This window comes from Alternaria infectoria, assembly GCF_024043175.1.
Source record: "Alternaria infectoria strain BMP 0036 chromosome Unknown scaffold_5, whole genome shotgun sequence".
In the NCBI taxonomy this organism is placed as follows: Eukaryota; Fungi; Ascomycota; class Dothideomycetes; order Pleosporales; family Pleosporaceae; genus Alternaria; species Alternaria infectoria.
The window spans coordinates 941002-955184 of NW_026250694.1; the positions used below are offsets into that span (position 1 = coordinate 941002).

The following is a 14183-nucleotide window of genomic DNA, read 5'->3' on the forward strand; positions in this document are numbered from 1 at the left end:
CCACGGGGGAAAGCCATAGCCTGTCTCTTGGAGCAATCTTGTAGTTTCGTAGTCACTATAGATTGGAACCAGAAGTATGAGGAAACAGCTTTCATAACCTTCAAATCTTTCGACCGTCGCACGCAGACAACGTGAATATCTTGCCATTGTTTTTTCTTCTCGACGCGACGACAGACATGAACTGTGGTAAAGCTGTTTTCAAGTATCCATGCAATGGTTTCAATACTACGTCATTGACACTCGTCTTAGCCAGAAGAGAAAGCGGACATGTATCTGTTTACTCAACATGTGGCTAATGCTGTAAAGTTTGGAACAGAGAAAAGAGAACATGGGGATCCTTTCTCTTGGTTTTTTAGTGTGCACGACTGAAGAGTTAGTGATGAGGAAGGAGAGAGAAGCATTCCCATGAGGAGCTTTTATACGTCTTTGCCTAGCGGCGCTCTCTCCACTCGCGGAAGCCATGGGCGTTGTTTGGGTACATTCCCAGGAAGTATATCCCGTGCTTCAGTCGACTCTCACAACATCATGAAATATAGAGTGGTTTTGGACAGGCGGCCATTGATAGGTAGTTGGGTATTTTAGATTCGCGCAGACAGTGGAACATAACCGTGCCGTGGTATGTTTTGGGGAGAAAACACATATCCTTATCGTCGGTGTTTTTGGGTGCAGGCGAAAAGGCCATCACGTTGTAATATATGCCATTTTGGAGAAAATCGTGTAGAAAGTTGATGCAGAAGTCAAGAGGCCGGCGCTCGCGTTGCTTCTATACCTCTCTCCGCCAAGAGACCAAAGAGAGCACGTGTCTTGCCATCAGTTCATGCCATGTTCAAACTAAAGAGAATGATCAATCGCGACCATCACGAGGCATGCAGGGTGAAGAACGAAGTATTCCAAGTTGTTGCATCTTGCAGTCATTAACATTATTCTATGTTGTTTCTATTCGTGTTGACAGAACTCCAGGAGGATATCATCTTCATTGTCTCCACCTCATTCTCATCTATGCGATACCGAAGACCTTGGTAGGAGTAATGGTGAAGTTGAGAGGGTAGGTGACAAACTGGTTGTACCTAGCCTCGTGGGTGCCAGAGAAGTTGTACGCAGGACTATAACATCGTCAGTCCACATGCTCTCACATCCCCAAGACAGAGAACAAAACTTACCGGTCACCATAAGCCGCATACTCAAAGCTAACCTCAATCTCCTTAGGTCCAAGACCCTGACCATCGTGCACCCTCTCAGAGAGCCTAGCCGCAACACCATTGTTGACACCCTCGAGCAACTGGCAGTTCTCGTACGCAGAAGGAATCATGAAGCTCTGGTCGTAGCCCTGCTCGTAGCCGTGGCAGTACGCCTTGACGCCAGCGGGACCTTCCGGCACGCTCGGCACGGTGATGTTGAAGTTGTAGTAGCAGCCCTGGCGGGAGCAGCCGGCCTCCCAGTTCTCGACTTGCCAGGTCCAGCCTTCTGGGATGGCGATTTGGCGGGCGACGGGGCCGGCCATGGCGGTTGAGGCGAGGAGGGCGAGGGCGGTGAAGGATACCATGGTTGCGGTTTGTGTGTGTGGGTTTCGTGGGTTGGTATTAGTTATGAAGGTGTGAGGCGTGAGTGTGTGAGGTTCTGAGTACAGCAAAAACGAACGACGCGACGAAGGTCTAATATACAATCCCCAATCTTCCCAACACGAGCCCCCAACCCACAGCCAAAGGCATAGTCGTGCCGATTAATCAATCGCCAATACGGCTATTAGCCGTGCGGACGGAGAAAGTTTACTCGTTCGGGCATTTAGACGTCACTTTGCGCCGAGATCGCCAGCCGAGGATGCCCGTTACAGCATGACGCACTAACGCGAAGACAAGGCTGTCCCCGTCCACTAACCACAACGCGCGCATCACGGTCCACCTGTGGCCTATATTTGGCGTCAACGTCTTATGCCCTTCTCCCACGATGCGAACAGTGTGCTCCTTCACCGTCTTCTAGGGTGAGAGGGACGGACGATAAGATATTGGTTGCAGGCCATGCCCTCGGATTGTGAGCTGATTAGGTGAGTGCTACCACCGCTATGCAGTTAGTCTACCAGTTTTGCCAGCATGGCCACAGTGGAGACGCTAGGTGCGCTCTCGTATTTCCCCATGATGGTGGTGCGAGGAACGTCATTTCTCGACCAAAAGTCTGTTTAGTTGCTGTTCGTTGTTACAGTCGCCACGGGGCTGAGGTAACATCATTTCTGGGCAGACCTCACCTGATCGTATTGCTTCTGCGGCTAAGGCTGGTCGAACACCGCGGTGTTTTATTGCGAGGACGGTGTTCACGACGGCTTTTATCATGGCTGAGTTCTTGGACTTTCCAGAAAACGCCAGTTCATATACTCGCCATTGCTCCATTTCTAGAAGAAAATTCGAGAATGCGGCGCATGTACCTTTTTCGCGCTCCATTTGAGTTTTGGAGACAAAGACGAAGCGACCCACGCATAGCATAGTCGTAGATTCATTTGGAGAACGAAAAAGCGACACACGCATGACACAGTCAAGGCTTAGTTTCGAGAAGACGAGGAAGCGACAAACACATGTCGGCGTGTTGGTGATTTTTTGGAGGAAGACAGGAAGCGACAGACCCATCAGGACATATTCTTCCCATTTTGGTTCCACAAAGAAGAGTAGAAGTGTGTTGGAAGAGGGAAAGAGTCCACCACCCGTGAGATTGTTATACCCCCTCCTACCACTAGAGGAGACCAACAGAACCATGAAAAGAAACGGCCGGATTTTCGCAAGTGGAAGAAAGGACACAGGCAGCCACACTCATGTATAAAACTGGCAAAAGGTTTTTATACAGCGCGTTTCTTCACCGACGCGATTGCGAGAAGGGAGCCAGAAGAATACATGAGATGGTTGCTGTCGATTTTGAAAGAGCAACTTCCACTGTCTTTGGCTCATACCTCTAATTGGTTGCATTTTAGATCCAGAACGACAGAGAAAGCAGGCATAAAGCATTGGGATTTGCTATTCTGAGGGGAAGAGACGAGCGAAGCACCCATAGTAACTGTTAGTGGTGTTTTGGAGAAAAGAGCTAGCAGCACATTTCCGGAACGTCTCTCATTTTTGGAAAAAAAGAAGGAGAAAGCAACCCATGAGCCACGCTCAGCAGTCATTTGGTCCCACTCCGAAGAATGTGAGTGTATGAGGAGAAGAAGAGCGTAGGAACGGAGGTTTATATATGCGCAACCAGGGGTTTGCGCTAGGTCGAATATAGCGGACGTGAGGAGGTTGCAGACATGAACAAGGGCGCAAAACCCCTCAATCTTTCCATAGTGAAAGTACAGATACCGTTTAGAGGCCAGAAACACCCATATGCATGTCGTTTTCGAGTTTTGGAATTGGAAGTCCAGCTCAAGCTAGCTCATCAAGCGTATTTCCATAGATTTAGAGACAGGAAAGCCGAACACACAGCCATGTGTACATTGCATCAACCCTTTGGAGAAAGAAACGAGAACGCAGAACATAGTAGGTTTCGCACCAGTTTTTAGTAAAAGCAGTCCAAGGTAGGTTTTAGAGTAGAATTAGGAACTCAAAGCTTGCTCATATCTCTTTTCCTCTTCGAATTAGGTCCAGAGGGCGGAAGGAACAGCCATACAATCTTAGTAATGACATTTCTAGAGGAAGAAGCGACACATAGTCTCAGGGATGATGATTTTAGATAAGCCCAGGAAGACGGAGGAGGCGGTCATTTGACTCTCTGACTATGTTTTTGGATAAGGCCAGGAAAGGCGGAGGAGACAGTCATGATCCGTATTCTGATGACTTTTGGAAGAAGAGGCGGCACATACCAGGCGGGCCTGGAACTTTGAATCCGTTCATAAGAGGCGGAGGCAGAGACAGCCATCGTTATAGTCGCTGCGGATTTTGGAGAAAGGCGCAGCACATAGTACTGAAGACCATGGCTTTGTAATAATCCAGAGAAGGCGGAAGCCACAGTCATTCCAGTGGCCCGTCCGAGATTTTGGAGGAGGAAACAGCACATGGCATACTCCACTGAGCTTTTTGAGTACGTCCAGAGAAGGCGGAAAGAACAGTCATTGAGAAGACCTTGAGGAATTTTGGAGGAAGAACCGAGGCATGTGCTTTTGCCATGGAACTTTTGAGACCGATCCAGAGAAGGCGAGGAGGAATAGTCATGTGTTCACCGGATTGTGATTTTGGAAGAAAGAAGGAGGACGCAGGACATGGCTGTGTTCAAGATTCTTTTTGGAGAAAGAGGAGGCAGCGCACCCATAGACCTCTCCTCGACGTGTTTTGGTCCTGTAAAGAAGGAAGTGAGTGATGAAGGAAAGGAAGAGAGGGTTGCGAGAGAGGTGTTTATATACCAGGCGCGCGCTGGGCCAGGATCAAAAGGTATGGTATCTGGCATCGATGTCCATGGGATGACGAAAACCCAAGACGCGGGAGTATGTATTCCACAACGTAGACGGCAAATCCACCATCTGGTTTCTCATCTTCACATTCCCCAACCTAATCAAACCCACAACCCATTCTCCCAATCCACTCTACCCACCTCCCAACCTAATTCCTACTCGGCACATCCAACCCCCTCACCCTCCGTCTATCTCCATCCCTCCCCTCACTCCCGCTCCCCTCCCTCTCATCCCCACTCCCCCCCTTCTCCTCAACCATAACACCCCCATCACTACTCGCCACACTCCCCCTCCTCCTCCCATCCGGACTCAAACTACCCCCGTCCCTCCTACTCGCTCTCTGCATCCTGGACGCAGCCGTCGGATCCGCATCCGCAAGCGCCACCGGCGTAGCGACCCTCGCCAGCTGCGCCACAGCACCAAATTTCTTATCCGAAATCTCTTGTGTCGTAGTAGCAGTGTTGGCAGTGGTCGTAAGCATACACGACGCGACTTCGCTGCGCACAGAGCCTCTACTGCTGGAGCGCTGGGAGGAGGATGAGGGGACTGGTTTATTGTCGTGGTTGTGGGAGCCGGGGGATGGATGGTGCGGGATAGGCATGACGGCCAATTCACCCAACCAGCGTCTCGCCAACGCCCGTCTACACCTCCCCACAACGCCAAAGTCCTCCCCACCAGTCCCAGTCGCATTCCCACTGCCATCAACATTCCTCCCGGGCCTGACTTTCTCCTCGCCAAACCAGCGCGTGATGAGCCGCCATTTGAAGCCTGCCCACCACCCCACAGGCACAACATCATCGCGCGGCCCACTGCGACTCCACAGGCTGGGCTGCGCAGTAGCAAGTTCATGGTACAGCGCCTCGTAGACACCCCGCCGCATGGGGTTCTGGCGTTGCGTCGCGAGATTGTGTTTTACGCCGTACCAGAGGATGAGGACGATGACGAGGACGGGGATGGAGACTATGAACCACCATTTTAGAGGTGGGTTTTCGGAGAAGGTGGAGACGTTCATGCCGAAGAAACCGACGGTGAAGGTTAGGGGGAGGAAACTGGGGGAACACAATGTTAGTTTCTGGTGAGGGATGAGTGAGGGAGGGGAGGGCGTACATGAATGTGATCCAACTCAGACGCCACATACTCAGGCCTAATTGTAAAGAGTGTCTTGCATCCCTAATACCTACACTTTTGTACATGAGGTCTGATAGAGCGGTTGTGGGGAGGATGACATCTCTTTCCCACTGCCCGGTCAACTTGTCGAGTTCGTCTGGTACGGACCCTAGCCAGGGCTGGTCTGAAGATTCTTTTGGGTCGGCGCCTGCTAGGTCATGGAGATGCGTGACCATTTCCTTGATTACGTCGACGTGGATGTATATGAGGCGTTCGACCTTGAGCCATTGTGCGCTGTTCTTCCAAAGTTCGGGAGCGCGGGATTCGTCGGCGGGGTTCTCGTAGACTGTGGGCGGGATGGTGGTTAGTCGGGGTTCTCTATATGAGGTGAGGATGGTGTTACTCACTCTTATCCTCCAGAATCCCAACGTGAGTCTCACAAACAGCGAGAAACTTCTGCCAATTATAGCTCAACGCTTTGAACACGTCCTGCAATATGAAATCCATGCACTCCGCCGTCAGCGTCTCGTCGTTTTCCTCCATGGGCAAGTAGAAGGATAGTCGTCTCCAGCGAGACTCGAGTTCTTGTCGCGCGCCGATAAGGGTATCTTTGACGGAGCCTGTGACCGAGTTTTCAAACAGAATGATTGTGTTTCCGTTGTCGAGGGATCGGAGTTTGGGGATGTAACGTTCCTGGTGCTCATTCGCATCTACGTTGCCGTAACTTTTCTTCAGCCGCATGTACTCTTCCCACGCTTCCTCGTCGTATGGGTTCGGTATATCGGGGTCGACGGCTTGCCCTGGGGTTCCGTCGCTGAGTTGAACGTAACAGCTCAAGCGCTGCACATATACGTCGTGTCCATATCGTGGCTGATCCGTCTCGTCGTAATGATTGAGCTCCATTATGGACTTGTTGTTATTCGGCCGTGGAATGTGCGTATTCCTATCGTAAGATTTGAGGTAATCGGCTCCAAAGGCAGCGCGCGAGATGCCACGCCAGGGATCACGTTGAGCGCGGAAGGTACGACCATTGAGGACAGGCTTGCCACCGCGTTGTTGAGGCTTCTCGTAGCTGGCCCAGCGACCGAAGTTTGTGCCTACCAGATCGTCCGTGGCGTCGATGTTGAACTTGCGGAGGAGGTAGCGTGTCGCCCAGCTGGCGTTTTGGACGTGGATCACGCGCAGTGCTGCTTGCGCTGAGAGATCTTCTTTGCGATAGAACCGGCGCAGACTGTCGATGTCGGAGAACTCCTGAGCCACAATCTTCCGCCTGCCCTCCGCTGAGTGTTCCTTTGCGACGTAGTCGATGAGAAGCACTCGGCCCTGTGACCAGCTCTCCTTTGTCCATGGTTGCCGCCATTCGAGATTCGGACTGTGCTTGCGACGGTGGCCAAACGTGCCTTTCGGGGGTTCTCGGTGCCGTAAATGTGACTGTTCGTGTTCGTGGGAGTAGTGCGTAGACGTGGTAAAGGCTCGAGGGGCTGTTCTGAATGTCAGCTAGGGATCCTGACAGCCAGCAAGCGCGACATCTGCCAGCGCAACGCCAACCTGGTCGCTTCCAAGCACCAATAGGTACCATGATCCACGCTATCGTAGCTCTTTCTACCACGTCTCTTTCCCCTCTCCTCTCTTCTTCTCTACTCTTCCCGGAAGCGCTGTACTTACCATTCACACCCTCCATCTCAGGACTCGGCAGCGGCCCTTCTCCCGTCGCCGTGTCTTCGACCGTAATCGGCGGTGGAGTATTAGACATTCCCCTCCTCATGCTAGCCATGACATGCCAGATATGCCAGATATGCGATCAGGTGTTCAAAGCTTGCTGAAGCGCGAGTCGCATTCAAGGATGATCACCCGCCAACGAAATCGGAATTGCGAGAGTACGACAGCCACGACCGCGTACGACGAACAAACAGGGCGGTTGGTGGAAACAAGGCGCACATAGGTGATGTGCGATCGCGGAGAGGTATGTCACGGTGGGTGGTAGTGGAGTGCCATGATGGTGGCCTAATCCCGTGTGTGGTGCTGCGCTCAGAGGAAGGTCATGCCGTGCTGCCGTGGGTGGGTATGTTGTGGCTGATGCGATCATGAGGCTGAAATGAAGCCCACCAACGGACGCGATGAAGCGTCACGGGAGCGGGGGAGATTTGCAGTTCCTTCCAGTCTGCCGTTTTCCCTTGTCCGCTTATTGGAATGGTATTACAATGCCATTAGAAAGCCTGATCGATGTGCGCAGCGTTGAAAGGGAAGTAACGTGTACTGCGTGTGTGGATATGTTGTGGCTGATGCGATGTCTGGGGTTCGCGTCGCGTGAACATTTGGTGCCGCACTAGAGTGAACTAAGCTGCGGAATCAGCCTTACGGATACGGGATGACAAGAGCACGACAAGAGCACATGAACAGCAGATTTCGATCAATTACACTATTATTCAGACAAACATCATGTACCTCAATACGGCACACATCTTAATTAGATTCTAAGTGACTAGACAGTAGACTACGAGTTCCATATGGAAAACTCGGTTATATGCGAAACAACAGCGAGGTGGTATGGTAATAATGTCGTAATATCGTGTCGGGTTGATGCAGCTGCGCCAGAACCAATTGCGCCGAGATGTGGATGGGGTATTAGCAAAGGGAAATGGAGAGAGAAAGACAATACAAGGAAAGCCCTCGGCATGAGAAAGTTCCACTTCGCTCGCTCGCTCGCTCAAACGCCGTCAAGAACGATGGTGGGGAGAAAAGCAAGAAGGGGGGTATCTAATCATTCACACTGGCGGCTGCGTCTCGTGATTTCCTCGTCACTGAGGGCAGCGAGCCAGAGACATTTGCTGAGGACGTGAGGTTCGACGTTGAAGGTGTATTTGGAGCTGGCTTCGAGAAGGCGGAGGAGGTTCTTGACGATGGTGGCGGCGGTGTGGTGGCGGTCAAAGTTGACGAGGCGTTCGCCGTCGGCGGGTGGGGCGTCGATGAAGGCGGGCTTTTGGGCGTTGTAGATGAGGTCGCGGGTGTAAACGCCTGGTGATTGTTAGCTTTTGGAAAGGCCACTGTTGGGCAATTACTCACCGATGAATGGAATGCAACCATCGTCCACAGTTGCTGTTTCCATTTCGAGCCGCAGGTTGTGGAAGTTCTTCAGTGGTTGGACAAGTGCTTCCAGCTCGGTCATGACCAGCATCTCGGCTGCGGGAACCAAAGCCCATGTCTTCTTAAGGCTTGATACATCGTTCGATATCAGGGCGATCGCGATCTGATACATTGTAGCGTAGTTGCGGTATCGTCGCGCGTGGGTTGCAATGTGGATAAACTTGGTGATGCATCGCGCACGCTCATGGATATCGTCGGTAAGCAGGACCTCGGATACGACCCATTTGACGACAAGGTTGAATCGCGCGATGACAACATCCACACCTCTAGCCTCTTCCGTTCGGAGATATTGTACCCAGTCGCGGATCTGCGGGGAGGACTGCTTCCAGCGTAACTCAATGAGTTCCTTCCAATCAATCTCGTCCAATGCGTCCTTTTCAACAATGGTAAACTGCTGAGCGAGGACTTCGGAGTCATGGGCCAAGATGAAAGGCAAGTGTGCAGTCCGAGTCGGAGCTGCACTCTGCTGAGGACCTTCTAGATCAGCGGGAGACTCAGCAAGCTGCACAGGCTGTGTGGACGGCTGCTGGTTCGCGCGAGAGACGGTCGGGGTAAGGCCTGGTGTTGGCAGCCCTCGGTCAAACACTGTTGAGCTAGGTAATTCGTCGTTCAATCGGTTACCCGTTAGAGGCGGTGTTGGAGGGTGGCGCATAGGATGCGTGAGGTTGTCAGGGTCGTCCTCAGGTGTTGCCGGCTCGTCGTCAAAGAAACTCCTCACGCCGTGACTGTCACGACCTGACTTCGCTCCTCCAGCAGAACTCCTGTCACTGAGATCCTCGTCTTCGTCAAGCAAGAACGATTCGCGCGGGTAGGCTGTACTTGGCAAAGTGCCACCCGGCGGTATTTGCTTCATGCTCTCTGTTTCGACAACGTAGTCAATAGAGGATTCCATCGACGAAGATGTTCCCGGTGGACCTTCCGAGTGTGGCGAGACACTAGCGAAATGCAGAGGAGACGGTTTGGCGGAAGACCTCATGGTATCGAGCGTATGTCCCCGCTGGGGGGTTTCAATCTGACTCAAGCCCCGGTCCAGAAGAGGTATTGAGGAATAAGAGTCGGTCGACTCCCCAACAGACTGAACAGCAGGTACACGGCGGTTGAAGTTCTCAGCGGAGAGGCGGTACATTTCTTGTCCGTCTGTTTCTGGAGGAGCCAGTGGACGGTGGAAGACGTCGTCGGTTTCGAGACGCCCTCCCTGGTCGAAGGTATCAGCTCGTGCGCGTTGTTGATCAGCGCCTGTCGGGCGGTAGTAGTCTAGCTCAACAGTAGTCCGTTGGGAGGGAATGCTGGGCGACTTCTTCTCGTAACGGCCCTCCAGTTTCATCAGAGCCGACTCGACACCACCTTCGTCATCCGTATCGTCAGGAAGAGCAGCAAGCTTTGCTACTTCGGCTTCGAAAGACGGTCTTAGATTGGGCTGCGAAGAGTGTGTATCTACTAGTGAGATGGGCTTCTTTGGGACCTCAACTTCGGCTGGCCCTTCTGTGACGGGCTGGGCTTCTGCTTCTGGGTCGTTGAAACGATCGGATCGTAGAATGACCGAGTTTGTGACCGAATGCGTGTGGTTAGAGACCGAACCGGTAGAGTGTGGGCGCTGTGATAGTTCGAGATCATGGATGTTTCCTGCAGCGCGAAGGTCACCACCCGGACGCCTACGAAGCTGGCGTCCGGGCCCGCTAGCATCAGGCGCTGGCTGGCGGTCGAGGAAGAAGGGATCGTTATCTGATGACATGGTTTGAAATGTAGCAATACTCGCGGGTCCTTGACGTCTGCTAAGCACGCTGTTGTAGGATGCATGTCGGCGGAGAGAGCCTGCCCGCGCAAGGGAATTCTTGGCCGACCCCCGGCGTCGGAAGGAGTGCATCCTTTCTGGGCCCGCAGAGATGGACCTCCTTGTTTGTCTGGTGGTGGGTCGTCTCGTTGACATTCGCGAATAGCGGTGCTCTTCTGTTGCTGTTGCTGGGCGAGGCTCTGGATCATCGTAGAGCTCGGAATGCCTTACTGGGGCAACGGGCTCACTAGCCGATTGTTCATTACTTGCCTCTTCTTGCTGATGACTGTCTAGCTTTGTTGCTACCTTGTCGAGATCGGGCACCAGGGTGTCCGATATGACGGGCACGGGCGGTGGCCCGGTGTCGTCGATGATCACTATCGACTTGCTGCCGCTGGTGATAGCGCTGTGTACGCGAGGGTCTTGTGCTTTCTGGCGCTCCTGCTGAGTTGGAGTACCACGCCTGTCGAACTCAAACTCGAATCCACCGAGATCAGGGGGCTCGAGACCGTGTTCCTGACTTTCACTTTCAAGCTGCTCTTGGACAGCTGCTCTAAAGCTCTCTGCAACTGCGGCGGCCAGAACATCAATGCGCACCTGGGGCTTTGGTCGAGTAGGACGTCGCTTATGTACGCCTCCTGAGATAGAGACTGAAGACATGGCGCCTGGATTGGAGGCTCGCACGTATGGCGGCTGCCGTTGTTGCCCAACGCTACCTAATTGAGGGCTTGGGCTCATTTGCTGCCGGGTACTTAAAGCGCGTCGTACACTGCCGAAGATCTTTTTCATGCCTGGGGAAGTCGCATGCCCGGGTCTCTGGAATTCATTTGCTTCCGCATCTTCGATGTCATGCAGATACTGAGACCGTGAAGGACGTAGAGCTCTGACCTCGAAGTATGGGGAGCTGGGCTGGAAGAGTCCACCACGTACTAGCGTGCCGGGCATGTTCGTGACCGCAGACATGGCAAAATCTGCGGGTGCGTTTTTGGGAATGGATAATGGCGCTCTGCTGTCTCGAAGAGCATCGGTAAAACTGCCACTGCGTTTGTGGCCATGCGATGGGCGGTGAGCATTCTTGATGGACGCTGGTTGTTGTGGACTAGCTGTCAGGCGGGCGGTGCCTGTGGGAGCTGGATTGGTGACTGGTACTGGGTGGGGATACAGGGGAAGCTCGACAGCCTGGTCGTGTTTGTGCCGCATGGGTATTGAACATGATAGTACGTGCATGCTCTGCTCACTGGCTGGCGATAGGGGTATCTGGGCGGTCTCGTATTCTTGCGAAATGTAAGGCGAGCTCATGGAGTTCTGAGGCGTATGCCGTGCTCTCTGCGCCCAGTCCATATGCCGGCTAGCAAAGTGGTCGCTTGGGTTTGAGCCGATGGTCTCCTTGGTGTCCCGGATGTTGGCTCGTGGAGGAGTCGAGGGCAATGGAATTGGTGGAGGAGGTTCTTCGTATGCTGCTTGCGATCCATCGTGTCCGCCCGGGAGCAATTCGTCGTCCGCAAAGTTCTGGCCAATGTGGTCTTCCATCTCCCAGTATAATGCGCACGTCCGCCTCCAGCACTTCTTCAGTTCCCCGACAATCTTAATGTCACCCCCACCTCCATCTTCTCGGTTCCGGAGATCATTGTACAGGCTGTTCACAAGGTCGCAGAAGTTGGTCCGCAGGGAGTAAAAGGGCATGAAGTCGTCGACGAAGTAGTTCAGGATCCAATGGCGGAGGGCTACAAAGGTGCGTACACGGACAATGCGCCCGAAGTCGTCTTGGCGGTCGACGGCCCATCGTAGGCGGGAGATGAGGTATGCGACGAGATCCCGGGTGCAGAGGAAGGCGCGGAAAGTAAGGAAGAAGTCGGAAAGGAGTTCGTAATCCAGGAAGCTGGGAGAGGTGATGTGCGCAACGAGTCGGGAAGGGGTGGCTGCGAGGATGTCGCCGTCGGCGTTGAAGCGCACAACAGCGCGGTCGTCGGGGTTGGTGGTGAGGGCATCGTAGAGTCGGGGGCTAATAGGCATGTGGGAGACGCGCGCTGAAGAGGGACCAGAGGGGGGCATTGGCGGGCGGTCCATAGTGGCGCGGAAGCGGTGGGGGACGGGCGAGTAGGCGTCTGATCGAGGGCGCGACGACAGGAACGACTGCCGCACCCCTCGCTGTGGGGTCAGGAGCGAGTTCGCAAAGTCGTCGGCGCCTGAGGTTCGGGTGTAGACCGAGGAGCGCAGGTCGGCGGTCCCCCGTGTGCTGAAACGCGGAGTGCCCAAGCGGTAATGCGGTATGGGGACCTGCAGCAGCGGGAACGACGACGTGTCTGCCGTCTTCGGGCGCATGTGCGACGGGCGCTCAATCACCACCTTGAAGGTGCCCGGCTCGTGGCTGAGCGTCGTGGCCGTGTGGTCGTCGACGGTGGAGAACGAGTGCGAGCGCGCGTGTGCGAGTGGGCGTCCAGCGGAATCGGCTTGGGAGTGCTGCTGGAAGGCATTGCCCTCGCTCAGGTCCGGTAGCGGCGGTGTAGGTTCCGAATGGGGTGTTCGCGAGCCGTACAGACTCTGCTCCCACTCATTGCTCAGCGGGCGGAGTTTGTCGAGTGTTGCGCTGTCGGGCGGCGTCTGGGGCGGGAAGACGAAGGGATCCGGCTGACGGCCTCGCTGGTTTCCAGGACGGGCTACAGGCCTGGGTGTGTCAGTCTACGAATCTACGAATGGTTGGTGTTGAGGTTGGTGAGGCATGGGATCATGTGAGGCATGACGTGCGCCTTCCTCGCGGGCTGCGTCCACTGGTCGCTCTTTCCTCATGTTCATGATGTTTACCGGTGGCCGTAGGACATCAACACCAATCTCGACGTACCTCAGGTATATGACGCCGTTGTGGACGTTCGCAACCGTGTAGCTGCGGCCGGCCGAGGTCGAGTTGCTCGTCGTCGTGTCGATGGTGGCGTTGCTGGTGCCGCGTGCTCTCGTCCTCCTCTTGAGCTGCTCCCTCGAGTCCTTCACCCTCCGCAGGCGGCGCGAATCATCAGCGCGCCTTTTTGCCGTGTCTGAGCCTGCACCTGCACCCGCACCGGGCCAAATGTCGCGTTTCCCTTCAGCAGGGGAGCCCGGCGCAGGGAAGACATTGTGTTGCATTGCCGGTAGGGCCATCCTCCCCCATAGCACTTCAGCTCAGCGGGTACATGTGTGTAATTGTCATCGACGACTCGGACTGTGCAGACGTCTTAATTACAAGTAGCAAGAGGGAACCGACTAGAGTTGATTCATGTGCAGCCCTGTCACATCGCCCAGCGCGCGCCATAGCAAGCCATTCACCAGTCAGCGCCCGTGTCGCTTGGGCTGAACGCCGCCTGCATTGACCCAGGCCTGGCCGGGCTAATCTGACCTCGCTTCACTCCGTTGCTCCGCCTGGTGAACAGGGAAGGCCAAGTGATTACAGGTTTGCCCGTCTGCTTGCATCGCCGCGCACGCACTCGAACCCGCTCCAATGCAGCTGCGAACTGCTTTTTCGCTGCCCCTCGGTCCCCGTCCTGCGAACGGCCGCCACGCGCCTCTGCCTCGACACCCAAAGCCACTACTGCCATGCTACTGCGATATTACGTCGGCTGCCGGCCGATAAGCTTCCAGCCACGTGAATATAAGGTTCCTCCCACTTGCTATCCCCGTGACCCCGAGGTGTTGATCGAGGTTGATCAAGGTTTCTACCCGCCTTGATAGTCGTTGTGCAACGGCCTCCAATCCCCCGTGGCCGCACAAGATTGCCAGAACAACAAC

General features: G+C 54.3%; 3 protein-coding genes across 3 annotated transcripts; all 3 read right to left on the reverse strand.

Annotated features, from left to right (window-relative positions):
- Positions 1-997: 997 nt before the first annotated feature.
- Positions 998-1543, reverse strand: J4E92_003981 (uncharacterized protein; the record flags this gene model as incomplete). The annotated part of the gene is made up of 2 exons (XM_051495374.1): positions 998-1103; positions 1161-1543. The coding sequence occupies 2 exons, from the start codon at positions 1541-1543 to the stop codon at positions 998-1000; spliced, it is 489 nt and encodes a 162-aa protein (XP_051354393.1).
- Positions 1544-4917: 3374 nt separating this feature from the next.
- On the reverse strand, positions 4918-7193 carry J4E92_003982 (uncharacterized protein; the record flags this gene model as incomplete). The annotated part of the gene is made up of 5 exons (XM_051495375.1): positions 4918-4951; positions 5185-5454; positions 5513-5858; positions 5920-6993; positions 7178-7193. 5 exons carry the CDS (start codon positions 7191-7193, stop codon positions 4918-4920), a joined length of 1740 nt encoding a protein of 579 aa, XP_051354394.1.
- A 1080-nt stretch (positions 7194-8273) lies between these two features.
- On the reverse strand, positions 8274-13544 carry J4E92_003983 (uncharacterized protein; the record flags this gene model as incomplete). Its single annotated transcript, XM_051495376.1, has 3 exons — positions 8274-8527; positions 8576-13092; positions 13267-13544. 3 exons carry the CDS (start codon positions 13542-13544, stop codon positions 8274-8276), a joined length of 5049 nt encoding a protein of 1682 aa, XP_051354395.1.
- Between the last annotated feature and the right edge of the window lie 639 nt (positions 13545-14183).